This window comes from Neofelis nebulosa, chromosome 2 (assembly GCF_028018385.1).
Source record: "Neofelis nebulosa isolate mNeoNeb1 chromosome 2, mNeoNeb1.pri, whole genome shotgun sequence".
NCBI lineage: Eukaryota > Metazoa > Chordata > Mammalia > Carnivora > Felidae > Neofelis > Neofelis nebulosa.
The window spans coordinates 176565108-176587149 of NC_080783.1; the positions used below are offsets into that span (position 1 = coordinate 176565108).

A 22042-nucleotide genomic window follows, 5' to 3' on the forward strand; every position below is an offset into this window, starting at 1 on the left:
CGTGAAGGACCTATGTGGTGTAAGGAAGGCCTCTGCTGCCTCTTTGCTGAACTGTTTATGCACTGGCTCTTTACTGCAGTGCCCATGAGAAATGTTTATGTGTCAAAGGGTTTGTCGGATACCAAGGAAACAGGGAAGCGGCTGTCCTCTGACCGCCATGTTCCCTGGCCTGTGGTTGTTAGTCATTGAGGTTTTGTTCAGTGTGTTTAGAATCCTGGAGCGGTGGGGTCTGGTATGCCCACGAGACATGCCCACAGATCCTGGGAGTTTCTGGTGAAACCCCTTGTAGGTACAAGATGGCTGTTTGTAAGGGGAATAAACCACTGTACCAAATGTTTTCCAAACTCTTCCCCACCCCCATCTACATCCATCCATCCAACCACCCTTCTGTCCATCTACCCATCCATCAGTCTGTCCATCCATTCAGCCAGCCAGCAGTTTCTGAGCCAGACCTTGTGTGAGCACCTGAGGACACGAAGAGACCTCGTATTTGGTGTGGAAATCCTGAAAGGTAAAGTCTCAGAACAGTTGGATGAGGTCCCCAATTCGGGTGGACTGAGGCACGGAGCCCCAAGGGAAGGGCTGTGAACTCCACTCTGAGGCTCACTGACTCAGTTCACAGGGTCTCCTTAGCTTATGATCAGGTCAGAGATTCTAATACCCTTACTCTTCCAAAAGCTGTATGCTTGTGTTTTGACATGGGCCTTGTAAAAGTATGTGACCGGTGAATTCAAGGAGCATGAGTGTTCACATGTTTCCTGTAGGTTGTCCTTAAGTCCACGACAAGCGGGTAGTCCCCTCAAATTGCTTTTCTCCTAAGACAAATCCAGTATAAAAGACCGTTACTTTGTGTGGAGAGCACTAATTTCCTCAAAGGAAGCCAGGCTCTGTGGTTAGACCTCAGTCTTAGAAAAAGACACATCTTACTCAGTGTAAATCGTGGCTCTTTGTTACCTTGAGCAAGTGACAGGGCCTTTTGGCCTTGATCTCTTCATCTGAAAAATGGGCACAATGGTGGTATCTACCCAACAGGATGATTGTGATAGTTGCAGGTGAGGCCGTTTAAAGCCGCGGCACTGTGTCTGAAACCGTGCTTGACAAATGGGGAGTGTATGTTTCTCCCCCTGATAGTGACAGAAAACAAGAGCTGATCCCCTTCTCAAGGAGGAGAAAAGTCGACTAAAAATTCTTCTTTTGTCCTGAAAGTAGTCGAATAGCTTCCCAGAGAGAAATGCCCGTTCTGCACCACGTAGACGAATCACCAGGCACCGGCACCAGAGCCAGGCGTGAGCCGTGGAGGAGCTGAGAGGAGGGAGAAAGTTTCTTCTCCCTGTGGGTGTCAGTGATCTGGACCGACTTCCAGGAAGAGAGCATATGCAGGGACGTAAGGAGGGACAAAAGCCTCCTTTTCACTCTGAGCAGAGCAGTCCCAAGAGCAATGGAAATGAAGTAAGAGGACAGTACCGACCTGTTTCACCAGTATGCAAATCATGTAATGAAACACAAATGACTTCGCAAGAAGGAGTGTGACTCACCCCACATGTGACTCGGCTGGTTCAGACCAGAGGAGCCAGCTTGAGTTCAGCCAGACCTCTCTAAAGAGTTTTTGTTGAATTCCACAGGACCCCAGTTTGGGAGCTAGGACCAGGAAGGAGAAGAGAACTCCATTTAGGGAGTGAGTTGGGTGTGCCAGGGACTTCCACATACATCATTTTGGGGATGGGGGTTCACGGGCAGACATAGTCCTTTCTGTTGTAAGCTACCTGTCTTCAATCAGCAGTGTTATTTTAGCAATTGGGGAGAAGAATCTTAGTAAAAGAATGAGATTTAATTAAAAAAAAAATTTTTTTTTTTTTACATTTAATTCCTTTTTGAGAGAGAGAGAGAGAGAGACAGAGCATCAGGGGGGAGAGGCAGAGAGAGGGAGACACAGAATCCGAAGTAGGCTCCAGGCCCCGAGCTGTCAGCACAGAGCCTGACGCGGGGCTCGAACCCACGAACCGGGAGATCATGACCTGAGCCGAAGTCAGACACCCAACTGACTGAGCCACCCGGGCGCCCCGAGATTTAATTTTTAATGTGAACATATTCTTTTTGCATGGAGGAACTTATTTTTTATTCATGTTTCTGTCTTTCACAATTTTGAACAGATGTACACGATATGTGTTGGAGGTTTTTTTTTTAATGAACAAATTCCCTTATTCTGTAAGAGAAAGCAGAAATTTCAGAGAAGCAGAGTCCCCCAGCTGGCCTGGGGCAGAGAAAAGATTCAAGTTTGGTTTTGCTCTGATTGCAAATCAGACACTTTTATGCAGTGTCACACTGATGGTTAGAAGTGGATTCTCCCATCCCAGAGGTCTTCACACAAAAGGGGAAGTAAAGACAGATCGGTCAGGACCTCAGGGCTGCTGACCACGAGGAGAGATCAAGGTGATTCAGCCTTTCTGATTTTGTCCAACTCTGCTTATGTCTTTGCTAATTACTCATTCAGGGTGCCTGGGACTTTGCTGAAGCCCCTGCAGAAATTCTGATTCCGGGCAAGTCTCCTTGTTGTTTGGTCTAGGACAGGGGCCATGGGAGTGTTGTGGTCAGAAGTGCGACTTCCTCCCATGGAATGGCAGTGAACACAGCCTCTTGCCCCACGGACTGTTCCCAGGCTCAGGTTTCCGAGAGCAGGAGAACTGGGCTAATGAACCAGCAGAAACTAATCCATTTAGCGGTAGGGTTGCTGGGGCATGGAGGGACTTACCAGGTCCTTCGGTCAGCCTCCAAGCCTGTTGTAACAGCTTCTCAAATCAGAATTAGCCACAAGGTGGAAGGTTATTGTGCAACCTTTTGCTTTGGTAATCTACTTGTTTTGGCGAAATCCCTCATCGTCAGCGAGTAAATGGCATTCACCAACGTAAAGGGTTGACACAGGTGTCTGAAGAGTGCCTTGAGTTCCCGTGTCACGCCAGGCAGGGTCCTGTGTGTCCCATTCGATCCCGGCAACCCTGAGAGGGAGATAGTGTTGTACCTGTTCCACAGATGAGAAGTTGGGGGCCCACCCACTTAGGAGGTGACAGAGCCAGGAATGGAGTTGGGGCCGCTTCACTCCAAAATTCCCGGTGCCGCCGCCTCTGTGCTTTCCCCCTGAAGCCCCAGCTGCAGACCCCAGGATCAGCCCTGAAGCCTTGAGCCATTCGTGGGTAAATGTGTTGGTTACCGATGGGAGCAGAGGAGCAAGCTTCAGCGTGCTGCCGGCCAGTCCACGTCTGACTGCTTCCCAAAGGGATTCTTTTCCTGTGGCCCCTACTCCTTTTTCATTCATAAGCACTCCCTTCCTGAAGCTCTCCTGATGACTGGTCTCTTCCTCTCTCTTCAAGTTCCTCTGGTGTATTTATTTTTTTCTTTTCGTGAGCTCCAGTATCTGAGTCAGTAGAAGGGGAGATGTGGGCCGTGTCCGGTTGGGAAACCCACCCTTCCTCTGCCCCACCCTCATTTCCAAGGCCCATGACCTAAACTCTGCACAGGGAGGGAGAAGCCCTGGAGGATTCTAAAGAAGCATTTTCTGAGGATCTGCGGACTTTTCAGTTGAGGGAAAGGAGAAAATCTCAGGGCCGGGTTAAGAAATGTGGTTAGAGGGGTGCCTGGGTGGCTCAGTCGGTGAAGCGTCCGACTTCGGCTCAGGTCCCGATCTCGCGGTCCGTGAGTTCGAGCCCCGCGTCGGCCTCTGGGCTGATGGCTCAGAGCCTGGAGCCTGCTTCCGATTCTGTGTCTCCCTCTCTCTCTGCCCCTCCCCCGTTCATGCTCTGTCTCTCTCTGTCTCAAAAATAAATAAACGTTAAAAAAAAAAATTTTTTTTTAAATAAAAAAAAAAAAAGAAATGTGGTTAGAGAATAAAACCTGTGTCTTGAGCAGAACTTGGTGCCAGGCACCTCCTCTACCATAGCAGCCGTCTGTACTACAGCCTGAGAGATAGTGGCTGTTACACTTATTTTATTTGTGAGAAAACTCAGGGCTCAGTGAGATTTTCCTTTTTTTTTTTTTTTTATGTTTTATTTATCTGGAGAGAGAGAGCATGAGTGTGAGCAGGGGAGGGGCAGAGAGAGAGGGAGAGAATCCCTAGCAGGTTCCACACTGTCAGCACAGAGCCCAGCGCAGGGCTCGAACCCACCACCTGTGAGATCACGACCTGAGCCAAAATCAAGAGTCCCGACGCTTAACGGACTAAGGCACCCAGGCGCCCCATCACCTCTTCTTGTAGATTTTCAAGTTTTTATTTTTTATATACGAGAAACTGTTGATCTTTATCACTTGTTCAACCGTCCCCATCAGTGCATTCTTTATTATTTCTCATTCGTTATTCTTAGATTGCCCAATAACACATTCATAGCATTTCATAATGATTATAGAGTTGCCTGCTGTTTTCTTGGCCTGGGTTTTAAAATTGTCTTTCTGGTTAGTTGTGGATTCAGTGCTGGCCAACTTTCCCGCCCTGTCAGGGCTGGCTCTGGAATCTTCCACCCTTCTTTCTCCTCAGGACCAGCCAGTGGCTGGTCCTTCCTGACCACCAGGAGGAAGGTGTCCCTTTGTCTCCGGCAGGGCAGAGTCCCATCCCTGCCGTCCCAGGTCCATCTTTGGGCCATCGGCTCCTCCCCTGTGCTCTCTTCCCCTTTCTCCTGGTCTCCCCCTGTGCTTGCCTTTGATTTGTCTTCGGAAGTTCCCCTTGTCCACTTGCCTTTTCCCCTTCATTTCCCAAGTTCCCACAGGAACCTGGGAAGTAGGTTGTGCCCAGAGGTTAGAACGGAAACTGCAGCCAGATAACTCCAAGGGACAATGCTCAGTTGACGTCATTTCTTTGCCTCGGCCAGAGGTGGTTTTTTTCTTTCTTCCATTTTTCTTCAGGTTACTCTTCTACTCCACCCAGCCCAGTATCTGTCAACCTCTGTGTGAAAGCTCCCTGGCATTGTCTGGTTGGTTTATGTGTTTCCTTTATATTCAAGCTCAAAAATCCATAGTTAGACTTAGACACTTGGCCTTTGGTAGGGTTGCTTTGTTTTGAAGCAGAAGCATCCCCTTGTGACTATCTCGATAACCTGTCCTATCGATCCTGCGTTTTATTTCCAACACGATCCTAAGAGGCGAGTCATGTAGGGACTGTACAGCCATATCTCCAGGAATACACACAAATGCATGAAATGAGTTGTCACGGGTTGCAGAAAAGAAAGCTTTCCTACCCTGGTTAGTATTCTTTAGTGAGTTTCAGTCAAACTTCAAATCTTCAAAAGAAGATGATGAAAAGAAACTAGTGAACTTAGGAAGTGTCCAGTGTGTGCCAGGCTGTGGATTCTTTTTTGTTTTTTTCTTTTTAAGTTTATTTATTTATTTTGAGAGAGAAAGAGCATGTGTGCACATAAATGGGGCAGGGGCGGAAAGAGGGGGGGAGAGAGAAAATCCCAAGCGGTCTCTGCACCGCCAGCATCGAGCCCGACGCAGGGCTGGAACCCACAAACCGTGAGATCATGACCTGAACTGAAGTCAGACACTTAACCAATTGAGCCAGCCAGGCGCCCCCAGGCTGTGTATTCTAAGGCATTCCTTGCTGTCTCCATTTTAATTCTTTCTTTCTTTCTTTCTTTCTTTCTTTCTTTCTTTCTTTCTTTCTTTCTTTCTTTCTCTCTGTCTTTCTCTCTGTCTTTCTCTCTTTCTTTCTTTCTCTCTTCCTTCCTTCCTTTCTTTCTCTTTCTTTCTCTCTTTCTTTCTTTCTTTCTTTCTCTCTGTCTTTCTCTCTTTCTTTCTCTCTTCCTTCCTTCCTTTCTTTCTCTTTCTTTCTCTCTTTCTCTTTCTTTCTTTCTTTCTTTCTTTCTTTCTTTCTTTCTTTCTTTCTTTCTTTCTTTCTTTCTTTCTTTCTTTCTTTCTTTCTTTCATATGGGAGCTGAGGCTCAAGGCTTAAATAACTGGCTTGAGGTCATATCCAAGCTGAATGCTTTTTGCAAAACATGCCACCTGAGGTCCAGATGGGTCCATTTAACGGAAGTGTAGTGTGTGTCCTCGTGGTGTTCTAATGCACTGAGCTTCTGTTCATTTTCTCTCCTCTGTCCAGCTCTACCTTCAGGCCCGCTTCACTTGGCGAGGGGCCCGCCTGCTCCGGCCCCTCCTGCAGTTCACCCTGATCATGATGGCCTTTTACACAGGACTGTCGCGTGTGTCCGACCACAAGCACCATCCCAGCGATGTGCTTGCAGGATTTGCTCAAGGAGCCCTGGTGGCCTGCTGCATAGTGAGTAGCATCGTATTCTTACTACACACGCAGAGCCCCACACCGCCTGCTTGTTAAATGTTTCCAGCTCAGTGACCAAAGCTAGGGAGCTCTCAATCCTTTTTTCTGCTTGGTGTATAAAGAGTCACCCCGCCCCAGGACCCCTTCAGTAAAAGGAAAGTCATTTCTGTTTCCTTCCAGCCTGTGAGTTTTCATTCAGCAGAATCTGTGAGTCCTCAGGTTTGGGCTCATAGAACGTTGCAGCCGGAGATCTTTGATATTGGGCACCTTGCTCACTTTATTGATGAGAACATTTAGGGTTTGAAAGGGGAAGAAACTTGCCCCAGGTCACATGTCAGGTGACCAGCAGAGTCTGGGTCCCTGACTCAGTGCTCACGTGCTGCTTTGGTGGACACTTAAAATTGAGTTGAATTCAGAATCTTGGGAAACTTCTACCCTTCCCAGTGTGACCTTTAGGGTGACTTGGTCAGACCCTAAACGTGGTGTCGGCTAGACAAGAGGGGGCTTGGTCAAGGCTGAGCCTTACCTTGGCTAGCTAAAGGGCCTTGTACATCAAGAGAAGGCCTTGTACCTAGAGAATGGCCTCGGGATGGGCCAGGTTCTCATTTGCCCCAGGCAACTGGGTTACCCTTTTCCCATATTTCATCCCTGACTCTGTGAATGTGCATAAGGCATCCCAGCTCTCTGAGCTTCTGTCCCCTCAAGAATCTCTGCTTTTCTTACTAAAAGTTTTGAGGGGTTTATTCAGCACACATGGTGGAGCTCCTGCTCTGATACCGTGCCTTCCTGGGCCCCACTCTGGGGAGCTCACACCAGGCCAGCGAGAATCTCAGAGCACAGTCATGGCTGGATGTTTAGGCACCACACATGCGGGTTGTGTTGTTCGTATAATCCTTGCCCACTCGCAGTAAGACTCATGAACAATAGAGATCTGGACGAGCCCTTGGCCTTTCTTCATTTCTAAACCTGGCTGCTGCCCCGAGTCTCCCTTTGATCACCTCTCCCGCTCACTCCTGTGATGGCGTTTGTCACCCTGTGCTTCCATTGCAGATGTGTGTATCCCTTTAGACTGTAAATTTCCCCGGGGACAGGGACCATAGATGACACACTGTTGTTCTCCCTGTCTCCCCAGTGCCTCTCAGGGAGTCTGGCTCAGAGTAGATAAATCTTCAGTCCACAGAAAGCTTGAGTCAATGGGTGGCTCTCCTCTTCCTTGACAACACTACAAGAGACATTGTGTTGGAGGCAGAGGGATGAGTAAGGCACGGGCCTTGCTTCCAAGGAAATCCCAGTCTACTCGCTCCCACCGCCTGGCCAGCACAGGGGTTAGAACACAGCACGGGGCTGTCATGGAGATACAGACAGGGTGCTTCGGCTGCAGGCGAGGGCTGGGTGCAGGGGGAAGGAAGTGGGCAGGGAGTAGTGGCGATCGAGTGGGCACCACGTAGAAAGTTGTGTCTGAGCTGCTTGTCGGTTTTGACAGGAGAATCCTGGCCTAAGGACTTGCCTCTTTTGACGGCTTTGTTCATCACTTTCTTTCTTTCTTCCTTTTTTTTTATTTTTTTTATTTTTTTCAGTCAAGGTCAGAAGGGAGAGAAATTGGGGGAGCAAACCGTTAAATGAGAGCATCGGTCACCAGCCAGCTCAGTCTCTGATGCTTTAATGTGAAGTGACAGCAGGGGACGGGTGTTTGCTCGAGAGGGTAACCCTTTGCCGACTGTGGCCTTCTGAGCCGTGCTCTTGGCAGGCGCCCGGCCCACCGGCCTGCTGCTGTGTTTTCTTCCGCGTGCTGCTGTCCTAGTTAGGGTCTCCTGCACCCCCAGTTTAAAAAGGTGCAGAGATGCTTTGTAGCCTGCCTCTTTCATATCCTATAGCACTCTCCATGCACAATGAGACAGTATCTGGGAGGATCGGGGTTTATTTTCAACAAGGGAAATGAGAGGTCTGACTTTTGTCCTGTTTGACTCTGGCTGACTGTAGCTGAGGAGAGGAAGTTGGTACGAGCATTTACTAAGTCCCTACTCTGTGCTGGCACCATTCCAGATCCTTTACCCATGGTCGATGGCTGCTCTCAGGTGCTCCCTGACTTGAAAGCTTTGCCCTCTGCACTTGGCAAGGAAGGATGGTCACTGGGGCTGAAGGCCAACTAGAGTTAACCCGAGGCGGAACAGCACAGACCACACAGATTTATTTTCTGGCAGTTCTCGAGTTTGGAATTACAAAATAGGTCTCACTGGGCTAAGATCAAGGTGTTGGCGGGCTGCGTTCCTTCTGGAAGCTGCCTGCGTTCTTTAGCCCATGGCCCCTTCCTCCCTGTCCAGGTCTTTCTTTCCTTCTCTCTGGCCTCTGCTTCTGTCACTACATCTCCCCCTGTGATTCTGACTCTCTTGCCTCCCTCTTAGGAGGGCTCGGGAGATTCCATGGAGTCCGCCCCGTGATCCAGGGAAATCTCCCCATCTCCGGGTCTTCAACTTCATCCCATCTGCAAAGTCCGTTTGGCCATGGAGGGTAACATATTAGCAGGTTGTAGGGATTAGGACACAGGCATCTTTGGGGCACCGTTGTTTAGTCTACCACACGTTTCCTGCCATCTTCCTCGAAGACAGAATTGTCTAACTTTCTCCTCCTGTTCCCGTGGCCCTTTTCATGGTTTTCCTGCTGTGGCCTTCAGCCTGGCTTTGTTGAAGTTGCCTGCTCAAATGTCTGCCTCCCGAACCAGGCTGCCAGTGCCTTAGCAGAATCCTGTGGCTTCACCTTCCAGCTCTTTGTCATCCTCAGGCCTTATACAGTGGCTGGCACAAGGGGTGCTTGATTAGCCTTGGTTAAAGAGGGCATGTGACGAGTGAACTTGTAACCTCAGGCGAGACACTTCCCCTCTGAGCCTAGTTTTCTCATCCTGTGAATGGACCTTGGAGGCGTGATAGCTCCGGGACGTTCTCCCACAGAGATTGAGAGGCACGGCCGACTTTGTAGTGAGTAAACTACCTGCCTTCGCAGATGGAACCGTCTTCCTGCAGTGCCCACGAAGATGGCCTCTTTTGGGGGACTGGGACTTGTTTTTAAGTCCCAGTGGGTGCCTTGCATCACCCTAGAACGTTGGCTGAGTCACTCCAGAGCCTTGGGCACAGGCCGTGACAGCTTAGCACTTTTACTCAGGTCTTCTGAGAGTAAGTCCTGCACAGCAAGCACATGTGTCTAGACAGAAACCACGTGTCAAGCAAGAGCAGATCCGATTTCCTACCCCACTGCTCGCTAGTTGAACCTTTCCAGAGAGGGAAGCTGATGGCACTCACCACAAACAGAAAACCTATGTGGCATCACGGACTGAACACGAAGACACGGGCACACGGGGTCAGATAGGCCTGCGCACTGATGTCTGTCTTTACACGTGTGGCTGGAGGTAGAGAGACCCAGAGGCGCATGGACAGACCCAGCAGTACCCAGACACGTAGACATCCATCCTTTTTCCGATCAGAACCACAGAAACACACAGTCAGGCAAGCCAATGCAAACACAGCCACATACTGACCTTCGCAGTGCCCCTCCTGCCTACACACACACACACAGTCAGCCCTACCAAGATATGAGCCCTACAGCTGGACTCACCCCCTAGAGTAACCCAGGGACTCCGACAAAGCGACAAACATCAGTTCATTTCCTGTCTGGTGACAACTTGCCTATCTGGTCACCTCTTCCCTGACCCTCTAGCAGATGGCAAATGATGGGGCCCTGGGAGGGGTCAGGGCAGGGCCAGGCCGCCATTGCTGTGGGTGCAGCAGAGGAAGCAGCTGTTTTCGAATGTCATAAACACACAGCAGAGTCTTTCCTGGTTTTCCTCTTCCCCGGGGGTGTAGCTCAGCTAGCAGTCGCTCTTTTGTGTGCTGCTGTCTTCCTCCAGGATGTAGGGAAGGGAGAGGGCGTTCTTTGTCTCTGCCCCAGTGCGGTGACCTTGGGAGAAGAGACCAGCAAGAACACAAGTGTTAAGAACTTGGTGATGACACCCCCTTGAGAGGAAATGGATGCAGAGAGGGTGTGGCACACCCAAGGACACACAGTGGCAGAGTTGGGACCAGATCCTGGCTCACAGTTCTCTCTCACAGGACTAAAACCATGAACTCCAAACATGCTTGGTCTATGCCATGAATTTGTGAGATCTCTTCCTTCTCTAATGGAAGATTCCCATCTATTCCCATTGGATTGATCGCACTGTTGTCTGGGCACAGGAATATGGATGAAATGACCTTGCAAGTCTTTTCTGGCCATTCAGAAGTCTAGCTCTTTGCCCAGTAGGCCCTGGGGCTGACCTTGCCTCCTCAGGGCCCCCACTCTGAGGAGGGTAGGGGTGTCAGGACCGTGATGTGGGAAAGAGAAGGGAGCAAGGTCTGGAGACAAACTGTGGCCCCAACAGATGATGACTGGATCCTCCACCATCTTCAGTGTCCTTCGAAAATCTCGTTTCTCATTCCACTGCTGAGATGAATGAGTGATGAGTCAGAGACTCCAGAGGGAATCCCACTAGCCACCTGCTAATTAGGCATATGGGCATGTCACTTCTTCTCAGCCACCTTTCCCCATAGTGGGGTGTGGGGATGATAATAATATCCCACTCTCTTTGGATTGTGGAATCAATGAATAAAAGATGCTTGTGCTTGCCGCATGCAACTCATCAATTGAATGTGTATCATGGAGGAAGTACTATACTTTGTTTTAAAGATTTGGAGCTAAAAAGAGTTGGCCCTTGAAGAGTTTTAATGCAGGAGCTTCCCCAGACTTGACCACGATCCGTAATAATAAATTCATTTTCCAGGGCGCCTGCATGGCTTGCTTGGTTAGGCTTCTGACCCTGGATTTCGGCTCAGGTCATGATCTCATGGTTCGTGAGATAGAGCCCTCATTGGATTCTGTGCAAGAAGCACTGAGTCTGCTTGGAATATTCTTTCTCATTCTCTCTCTCTCTCTCTCTCTCTCTCAATAAATAAATAAACTGTAAAAGAAGTATGTTTTCCATTATAACCCAATAGAAGCACTCACACATAACTGGAAAATTTCCCAAAATAAGACTTACCCTTACTGTGTGTGATACAGTCTAATATTTTTCATTCAACCTTTAAAAATGCTGGTAGTGTATCCAAAAAAACACAAACAAACAAAAAAAACCCAGATGCTGGTAGTGACCACCCCATAAATGGATTTTGTAACTTTCTCAGGACTTGTGACATGAGTTTGAAAAACACTGATGTAGTGGGGACAACGGGGGCACAAGAGAGGGGATAGTTCATTCTGAGGGTGTTGGAAGGCTAGAAAGAATTCCTAGAAGAGATGGAACCTTGATGAGTGGACATTTTTTTATGAGCTATGAAAGAGAAGGAAAGGCATTTTATGAAGAAGGAATGTTGCAGAGACATGGGGATGGGTGAGAACAATGGGAACACAGTGTGTCTTCTGATCCTAGAAGGCTTCAAAATGTAGGACTTCTGGAAGCAGGGCCCCTGCTTTTCCCAGCCTCTGTCATCCTTGAGCATCATGTTCCGGAAGCCCAGATCTTGCTAGATGTAGCTCCCCACTAGCTGAGCTGTCGGTGCTGTGCCCCCCAACCCCCCACCTTCCCAGAAACCCTCCTTTGCCATAGCCTAGAAGCGCCTTCCTGGAAGGGTCCTAGGCAGGCACAGATCCCTGTTCTCCTCCAGAATTGCCCCCGACTCTCCTCCACTGTTCCAAACACACCTTGTTTTTGTGGGACTAACTTCATCCATGACCCTCAGTAGCAGTGATGGTCATGAATGATGATAACTGAGGTAGGATTTGAGTAGCCCTACATCAGTAGGAGGTGTTTTCACGAGAATTCTCCCACTGAAGCCTGACAGCTATGGGAAGGTGAATTTTTAAATAATGTTTGCACACACATACAGAGACGATCTATCATCTGAAGTTATAAACCTCTTCATTTGTATAAATTCAAGTCCCAACAAGAGTGTGACTTAGTCTGAGGTCACACACAGCAGGAGCAATTTTGGTACCAGATCCTGCTGCCTGATGCAAGTCTTTTCTGTGACCGTTTCCACCCCATCAAGTTCCTCTCAGATATACCAGGAAACCATTCAGATGAGATGCTGGCAAGTCCCCAGTGCCAAAAGCCACTGGAAGTCCTTTTCTGAGGTCAAAAAGTGATGATTGCAACTGGGTAGCTCTCATTTAGTCAAAAGACAGGGCTGCCAAAGATGGCTTTTCTTTAGACAGCCCTTATTATACTTGGGGCACGAGGGTGAGCCGGGTCCCAAGGCTTTCTCCTGCAAAGAAAATGATTCCTTAATCCAGGAGATTGTTTATTATGGTAGAGCAGGATGCCAAAAGGAAATCCTGAGGCCAAGGCATGGGGATGTCTACAAAAAGGAACAGCACAGGGGTGCCTGGCTGGCTCAGTGGGTGGAGTGTGAGACTCTTGATCTCGGGGTTGTAGGTTTGAGCCCTGTGCTGGGCATGGAGATTACTTGAAAAGAAAATGTTAAAAAGAAAAAGACCAGCTCATGGACTGTATCCTCCCGTGGGGGTGGAGTAGAATTTGTTGAGGGCCACAGCTGGGCTCTGAGTCCTTCATGCATTTGAGTAGCTCACAGTCTAAAGTGGAAACGTGGCATAGCATTACTCCTTAAAGCCTGTGCCCAGTGCTAAGACGGAAGGTCATTACAAGTTGAGTGTGGGTAGGGGTGCCTGGGTGGCTGAGTTGGTTGAGTGTCCAACTCTTGGTTTGGGCTCAGGTCGTGATCTCAATGTTCATGAGATTGAGCCCCGCGTCAGGCTCTCCACTGACAGCATGAAGCCTCCTTGGGAGTCCCCCTCTCAGCCCCTCCCCCGCTCACACTGTCTCTCTCAAGATAAATAGATAAATAAACTTAAAAAACGTTGAGTGTGGATAGCAAAGAGAAAATACAGGCAGCTCCAGTCAGGTATCCCGAAACCCAGTGTACAGATACAGGAGCTGCTTTCAAAGCAATTACAAGATGTGTAAGACCTTCAGCCATTAAAATGGCAGATCTAGCATTTGAGCCCATCCATAGGGTGCCCATTGGCGGTTCTCCTAACTTTAGTCTGCATAACAGACTAAAATAGGGTTTGTTAAAACCCTACACTTCCCGTAGGCCCAGGGTGGGCCTAGGAATCTGCTTTTTCAAGAGGCAGCCAGCTGATTCTGAAACAGATGATCTGAGGATTACATTTGGAGAAATACCAGAATAGACAACCCTCCGTGTTCTTCTGGTTGTTAAGGTTCTAACATTCTTCTCCTTTAATATTTAGCTGCTCTGGGCTGGCATCTAAGCTCAACAGGGGCTTATAAAAATCCTTGATGTATGAGGAGGTGATTCCTATTTTCAGGGAGCTAACTTCCACATTCTCAGGAATTGAAACACTCAAGGACTCCAGAAACATTTAAAGAACACGTTTGTTGTCACAACCGAGGGTAGATTAACGAAGTGACCCTCAGAAGTTGCCGACGTGGCCATTCGCAGGCAAGTGGGAGTGGAAACCTTGCTACCGACCGGCCTTCTTGTTTCTGGCCGGCTTGGTCCTTGCTGAGCTCCAGCCAGGCCGTACCCCAGAAGGGCCTCTCTGCTCCGGGGGGCTGGCATCTCTGGGGCCAGTGAGTGCTGACAGCAAGACATCAGAGGCATCTTCCTTCTTGATTGTGCTGACTCATTCCCCAAAATAGCCTCGGAAATTATAGGACTTGGAGATCAGATTCTATCTGTCCTGTGGAAAACTCCTACCTGCGTATGATCTTCCTGTCTGGCTCGACTTTTACCTTTTGGCTTATTTATATTCTTCATCATCCATCTTCCCTGCAACCCCCCCTCCTTTTCCTTTCTTCTAGTTCCTTCTCTTGTTTCTTGTCTTCCCACACAAGGGGCAGGGAAGGAGAAGTGACCACACAAGGGGCGGGGAAGGAGAAGTGACGTTGTGTAGGTAGGCACTGGACGCATGAGCCAGTGGCCATGGCTCCCATTTATTAACCTTTATTTATTTATTTATTTATTTATTTATTTATGGTTTATTAACCACGCTGTCAACACTTGTGCCTTCTGTTACGTCACATCCTTAGAGTGACCCTCCGAGGTGGGTACTGTGTCCCTCATTTGGGTATTTTACCGAAAATGGCAGAGGCTGGATTTGAAGACAAGTCTGTCTTGCCCTTGTGGGCAAAGCTCGTTGCCAGTGCTGCATGTGCTAGACGGGGAGGGGGAGGTGATGACACAGTGGTGCGCTGGGGATGGTGGCTCCCTGTACGCTTCTTACCTCCTCTTTGTAACGAATGGGATTCCTCAGCCTGGACTTGCCTCGTTTGTGTGGAGTCTTGCTCTTGGTCGAAGGACTCCACTCTCCTGAGGGCTTGGGTACGTCAGGGCATCTTGCACACTCGGGTCCCAGAATGGCCTGGCCATTCTAACTCAGAAGAAGGCCACACCTGCTTCCCCAAGGTGCTGTCAGAGGGACCCCAAATGTTAGAAGGCAGATGAAAGCGGAGCTAGAATTTTTTTCCCCTGGCGTGGTTACCCCCGCCGCAAGAGTTTGGGGGGGAACAAGAGCAAAGATTTCTAGAGTGAGACGCGCAACTAGGAAGGAAAGCATCGCCTTTTTCCTGCACGCGTATCCACCTCCACACGTCCACACCAACCCCTGTCAATTCTTATCAACTGCAGTCTGCTCTCCACATTCCAGAAGCTCATCTCTTCTGCGTCTTCACGGCTTGGTTGTAGCGCGGGACCCGTCTTCTGGACTCTGCGGGTCCTGACTTGGTGCCCTTGCCTTCAGGTTCTCCATTCCCTTTCTGACTCCTTCTGCATCTTTAGGTAACAGTCTTCTCAACAGGCTACAGCCTTGACAGTGGCTCCTGAAGCCAAGAGGATGAGGTCCGAGTTCCTTAACATGTCCTAGGAGCCTTCTCAGGATCTGGCTGTCTCCTCTGCAGCCTTATTGACCGTGTGGCCGTAGCCATGCTGAGTTTCCTGCAGCTCCTGAACGTGCTGTTCTCTCTCACTCCCGTGCCTTTGCACGCACTGCTCCTCTGCCTAGAACAACATTCCTGGTGTTCGCCACCTGGCTAACTCCTATTGAGCTAAGCTCAAATATACCTCCTTTGGGGGAAGCCTTCTTTATAAAGCCCCCCACCCTCCCCTTCAGTGTGGGTTCCATGATTCTTCAACCCCCCTGGCTTCCCTCTATCATGATCTTTAAAACACTGTATCGTAACTATCTGTTTGCTTGGATCTCTCCCCCCCATTGCCCTGTGAGCTTGGGAGGGCAAAGGGCTCTTAGGTATATTTATCTTTATAATCTCAGGGCTTGGCACAGAGCAGATGTTCAATACGCGTTAGTGGTTGCATTTTTCAAAAAAAGCACTTTATAAAATTCAAAGAATCGGAGAGATGGAATTGAAAGCAAATGCTCAAGGCAGTTTAAACAAGAGCTTTTCTTGGTGCTTAGGGTATAGATTTCCGGCTCGCTGACACTGTGTTTATTATCTAATGTTGCTCTCTTCTCACAGCAGAGATCTGTGGAAGTAGGGCTGTGGGCTGGGAGTGGTTCCCTGGACATAAGATAGCTACCTAATTTGTATAGACCCTTCCCCGACTGGGCCTCTGGGTTTTCTTTTTGGGTGGAGAGCACCTTCTGCAGGAAATGGAACTGCTCGGGGCAAGGTTTTCACTTCTGCTAGTCCTTTTTGTGCTCTGCTGTTCAAGCGTTGGGAAGACTGAGCCCTGTTTGAGTCTTGACAGGATCGAGTTTCATGATCCCAAAAAAGTGTTTGTGTAAGCTCAAGCCACGCTGAAAGCGAAATGCAGCTTTTAAAGGGGGGTTCTGCTGGACCTGACTCAACTTTTCATCTTGCCGCCTGGCCACGTACATGCAGTGTGCGAGCGTGTGGTTCCCCAGAAGGCTGGGGGATTTGCATGTGCCGATAAGACCCAAGGCCAGCGTGCTTGCTTCCAGTAGAGAGGAGTTTAGAAATTCAACTGGGTGTTGTATGGAAACCAGTTTGACAATAAATTTCATATTAAAAAAAAAAAAAAGAAATTCAACAAGAATTTTTTTTAGGCTTATTTATTTATTTTGAGAGAGAGAGAGAGAAAGAGAGTGAGCAGGGGAGGAGGAGGAGGAGAGAGAGAGAGAGAGAGAGAGAGAAGCAGGATCCCAAGCAGGCTCTGTGCCATTAGCACAGAGCCCAACATAGGGTCTCAAGCTCACGAGCCACGAGATCATGACCTGAGCCGAAGTCGGACGCTTAACCAACTGAGCCACCCAGGCGGCCTCTACATTCTTGCCTTTAACGTCCATATTATCCCTGTCTCGCAGCTGGGAAACGGAAACCCTAATATGCGGTAGATAATGAGCTCAGAAAATTAAACTGGGAAATAAGCCAGTAGATTAAGGTGGTGTCAGATTCTCGGAGGGAAGATGTTTATTGGGGGCTGGGGGTTCATCCCCTTGCTATGTTTGCCTTCAGCAGGTGGGCTGAAGCTGGGAGAAAGATCTCTAAGAGATGGGAGCAGTGAGAGCCCTCATTTGGTGCCACCGGCAGCTGGGCAGGAAGAAGTGCAGTTGAGAGTCCGCTTCGGAGGGCTAGATTGAAGCCTTCCTCCAAAACCAAGTAAAGGAGGAAGCAGAGGGTAGTTTCCAGGTGGAGATGGGGATACTGGCTCTGCACCTGTCAGAGAAGAGTTGAAAAGTGTAATTATTTCCACATTTAACTTCAGTCACGGTCGTTAGTGCTTCCTTATACGGGAAGCACTTGCAAGCTCCTTCTGTGACCACATGTAAAGGATTCCCAGCCAGGGGCCTCGAACCTCCTGGCAGGGTTGGGTACACATCTTTCACTTTCCTGGTTCTCGGGTTTGGCCCGGACTAGGAGCCAGGAGTTCTCACTGTTCACACCTCCTTGGAAAAGAAAGGGACAGAAGGTTTAATTTTTTTTTCTTTGCAAAATGGTACATTCTATAGCGCTGGGGCTGTAAATGTTACTAAAATGTTAACATTTCTTGGCAACATTTCACTTTCTGATAGTAGCACAGAAACATCCCAGCCATCTTTTCTTATTTATTACTTTTTTACAAATAAATAATAATTAAACCTTTGAGTAGGCGATGTATAGAATGGGTACAAAATTCAAAAGATGTCAGGGTTGGGGCGCCTGTGTGGCTCAGTCGGTTAAGCGTCCGACTTCAGCTCAGGTCATGATCTCACGGTTTGTTGAGTTCGAGCCCCGAGTTGGGCTCTGTGTTGACAGCTCAGAGCCTGGAGCCCACTTCAGATTCTGTGTCTCCCTCTGTCTGCCCCTCCGCTGCTTGCACTCTGTCTCTCACATTGTCTCAAAAGTAAATAAACATTAAAAAAAAAAAATTCTTTTTTTTTTTTTTTTTTTTTTTTTAAAAAGCTGTCAGGGTTTTGTAGCGGCTGATAAGTCTCTATTTCCTGTTCCTCTCCTGGTCCCTTGATCTCCTGAGTAACCAGCACCACCAGTTTCTGGCTGTGCTTTCTGTGGCACTTGGTTGATGCTCTGTCTGACTATAGAAAGGACATCATGGAAGTTGGTTCGATAGGTGATCCAAGGGGTGATCCATGGACCCTTGATGCATGATCCACGGATCAGGGTATCGAGCCCCACATCTGGCTCCGCACTGAGCATGCTTGCTTGGGATTGTCTCTCTCTCCCTCTGCCCCTCTCCCCAGCTCATACTCTCTCTCTCAAAAAAATTTGAAAAGTAACTTTTTAGCCTCTACTGTGTCGAGAACGAAGTCACAGTGCCATCATTGTTAGTGAGTGCATGACCCGTGGCAGGACAAGGACTTTCCAATCCAGAAAGTCGGCTAGGCATAGGGAATTTGGAGGTGCTCTAGTCTCCATTTCAAAAATCTGCCCTGTGTTTCCTATTAAATGACATGACTGATAGCCGCCTCTCATGGTTACGCAATACAAACTCCTATTGCTGAATGGCTCAAGTGGATGTCTGTGTATTTATTTTGCCATGTAATACAAAGCATAAATTTTTCTTACTCCACTAACTCATCAGGCTCTTGAATCTGTCCTCGTAAGCTAATTGGGACAGGAGCTATGCCTCAGCCATCCCCGTACCTTTGCAAGTTGGGTGTCTGTAAATGTTCCTCAGTGATTGTTAAGACCCGGTGGGGTCTTGTGCTCACAAATGGGAAGGACTTTGGGAAGGAGCGATAGGAGATTGCATTGACCTCTCCTCCGGGTTAGCTGCTGACTCCCTCAGCCACAAAACCCTGGCTTCTGCACCCCCATCAAATTGTTGAGATCCGGACTTTCAGGAAAACGTGGTCACAACGGCTTCCTTCTCCACTCCTGCTGATAGGAATTCATGTTGGCTGATCTCTTGTGGTTACACCCTAGATTTCTTTGTGAGGAAAGGGAAAGTATCGTAGATTAATGAGCATGACTAATTATGACTTGCTTCCTTATGTAGGAATGTATTTTTCACTGCTGTTCATTTTCCTTGAGAAATAGGGAAGTAGCATTTTTGGTAGGAAGCACTGGACTGAGAGTCCAGAGAACAGAATTCTACTCCCCCCATGGCTGTGCATCCTGGGACATGTCACTGTCCTTCTCTGGGCTTCAGTTTCCCTACCTGTATAACACAAGTTGGTGTATATATATATATATATATATATATATATATAAAATCTCCGTAGGATCCTTCCCTAGTCAAAGATCTATGGTTTGGGGGTCCCTTTTTCCCAAAGTCTGTGCTTCTATGACCTTCCCTTTGCCTGTCCCCAGGCCCCAGGTGTCAGTTACTAATTTCGATGTCTGATTTTGTGCTTCTAGGTTTTCTTTGTGTCCGACCTCTTCAAGACTAAGACGACACTCTCCCTGCCTCCCCCTGCTCTCCGGAAGGAAATCCTTTCGCCTGTGGACATTATTGACAGGAACAATCACCACAACATGGTGTAGGTGCTGCCCACCTCCTGAGCTGTTTTATAAAATGACTGCTGACAGCAAGCTCTTGCTGCTCTCCAATCTCATCAGACAGTAGAATGTAGGGAAAAACTTTTTGCCCAACTGATTTTAAAGAGGAAAAAAAAAAAGTCTTATTTTGTGGCCTTCCAAAATAGGTAGCATTCACCTATGTGGAAACAACAGCAAACTAACACCAAGTGCCGAAATCCTGGATGTGCAATTGGTCTAAGTGTTCATGTTCTAGTGAACACGGGCTTGTTCTGGAACAGACACTAAAATGATTTGAGTAGGGTCTGCCAGTCACGCTTGTGACCCGAGGAACCCCAGGCCTGTGAGAAAAGATCAAATTCACATTGTAGCACACAATGCTAGAAGTAGCACTGAATCAAGAAAACAGCCATTGGGCGGGCTCCTGTCTCGTGTCTCTCTGTCCACACCACTCTGATCTGTGCTGTGACTTTGGTTCAGGAAGGTTGGTTTTGTTTTGTTCAATATAAGGGCAGAGCAGGTGTGCTAAGTCAGGCCACGCAATCCCGAATCTGGATTCCCAGTCCTGAGGCCTTTCTCCCTCCCCCGGCCCCCAGGCCAGCAGCCACAGCCCCTCACTTTAGTGATTAGGAGACTCTTTGTGGATGAGTGAGTTTCACAAATAGCACAATTTCAAAAGCAATAGAGGGTGCTGGCCCTCCTTTGTCTTCTCTGGCCGCATCATTGTGTGATGCGGGACGTCAGCAGCGGGATGCCCCTGTTGTGTTCACCAGTCACTCGGCACCTTCACACTCTTGGTAACAGTTAGCTTCGGTCACTGCTTTCTCCCCGGAAGTCCTTGCTGTGTGCCCCCCGGGGTCTCCCGGGAGGGTCCCGACCCCAGCAAAGGCGTGCTCTGCCGTCGGCTGACGGGAAGCAGCCTTACGTACAAGAGACGTGGGAGCGAATGGGCAAGAATGAAAAACTCACCAACCTTTTGGCTACTCAGAGTCAGAATGAGCCAGAGCAGCAGATGGTCTCGTGCCTGAGAGGCGGCCCTTCCAGATCTCGGAGCGGACGAGCGTCTCTGCGGGGGCTGCTCTTGCGAAGCTGTGTAAAGCACTATTGTCTTGGGGTTGATCTCTAGGGCAGTTCTTGGTAGGTTCTGCTGGGCAGAACACATGGGTTAAATCTCCGTAGAGTTTTTCCTCATCCTCTCTCCGTAAGTGTCCTTCCAAGCAAGGTCCCACGTGGGGCAGTAGACAGGGATCCTTTCTACTGAACCTTCGAGGAAAGGAGGAAGGAAGAAATGCTTTCAGATCGCGGGTGCAAACCTTTCAAAGGGCTAAATGTAACCACATGGATCAAGCACATGTACATCCTTACTCCAGAAGCCGTCCTTTTCATTTCCACTTCTAGCAAGCTATGATTTTTATATATAAATATTATATAAATAATGTATAAAACATTAAAAGTTAACTATGTAAGATATTATTTCTGAAACAATTTTAGCTACATCCACTATGATTATAAACTGTCTCGACCTGTGTTATTTACATTAGCTGCTTAAAAAAGCATGGAGTTAATTTTTTTTTTTAATATCAACTAAAATATCGTAGTTCTGTGGTAGACATTGTTTTACAACGAAAGAAATAACTAGAGAAAACTGTATAAAAACATTAAAGTGTCAGTATTTTTGTAAGGTTCCATTTTGTAAAGAGAATAATATTCAAAGACTTTTGTAGAATACAAAGTGAAAACTTGTATCTGCGAAACTACACTTGTATTAAATGTGCTTTTTAAATAAAAGCTCATAACCCAACTAAGGAAGGGGCTGGAATCCTGAAATGTGTGAGGGGTGTTTGTCTCGGGTGTGTGGCAGGAGGGAGGGGGCTCGCAGGCCATCTGAGCTCTTTCAGTGGGCTGGCTTCACCTCCACCTCGGGGCACCACTTCCTGATCCTTCCAGGGGGAAATACGGTGGCCGTAGCTGCCTCAGCTGCTCTTTCATCTCTGAAAGCCTGTTTGCCCAGCCAGACTCTGGCTCTGCTCTGTCTCAGGCTCTAAAGAGCTTCTGTATTCTAAAGGGGTTTGTCAAGGAGGGAGGAGCTAGTGGGTCCCCCAAAGGCGGATAAGAAGCAGGGCTCCTGATAAGGTGTGCTTGGGGAGCTCCCAAGGGAGCTCTTTACGTATCAAAAGAAGGAGGGTGGAGGGCGCTCCCCAGAGAATGGCACTTGGCCCTTGCTTTCTCTCCCGGTGTCTCCCCAGCCTGGAAGAAGAGGGGGAGCTGGACATGTCACACCCGTTGAGCACCTGTGTGCCAGGCACGTCTGCCTGTTTGTCACTGCTGATCCTTCTGGCAGTTCTTACTTTGAGAACTGAGGAATGCGAAGGAGCCCAAAGATGGAACGACCTGTCTGAGATCCTGGAAGAGTAAATTGCCGGCCAAGACTTGTGTCCGTTGCCTACTGCTGCTGTAACAAGTTACCAGGAACACAGTAGCTTAAAACGGCACAGATTTACTATCTGACAGTTTTGGAGGCTCTGGGGAAGAAGCTGTTTCCTGGTCTTTTCCAGCTTCTAGAGGCCATCTGCATCCCTTGGTTTGTGGCCCTCTTTCTCCATCTGCAAAGCCAGCAGTCCTGGACCAGGTCCTTTCCATTCTGCGGTCTCTGGGTCTCTACTTCTGCCACGTCTTCCACATTTAGGGCCCTGCTGATTCGATGGACCCACCTCTCTTATCCAGGATGCTCTACCTGTGTTAAGGTCAGCCGATTAGCAACCTTCATTCCATCTGCTACCTTAATTCCCTTTTGCCATGTCACAGAGCATATGCATAGA

General features: G+C 48.4%; 1 protein-coding gene across 3 annotated transcripts in view; it reads left to right on the plus strand.

Annotated features, from left to right (window-relative positions):
• The window catches only part of PLPP3 (phospholipid phosphatase 3), an 87621-nt gene extending 66593 nt beyond the window's left edge, over positions 1-21028 (plus strand). For 2 of the 3 annotated variants that reach the window (XM_058717281.1, XM_058717282.1), the window contains exons 5-6: positions 6086-6262; positions 19104-21028. In XM_058717281.1, coding sequence (XP_058573264.1) covers positions 6086-6262; positions 19104-19229 — 303 coding nt within the window. In that variant the 3' untranslated portion in view covers positions 19230-21028. The remainder of the gene's footprint in view (positions 1-6085; positions 6263-19103) is intronic. The other variant, XM_058717283.1, reaches the window with a different exon arrangement.
• Positions 21029-22042: the final 1014 nt, after the last annotated feature.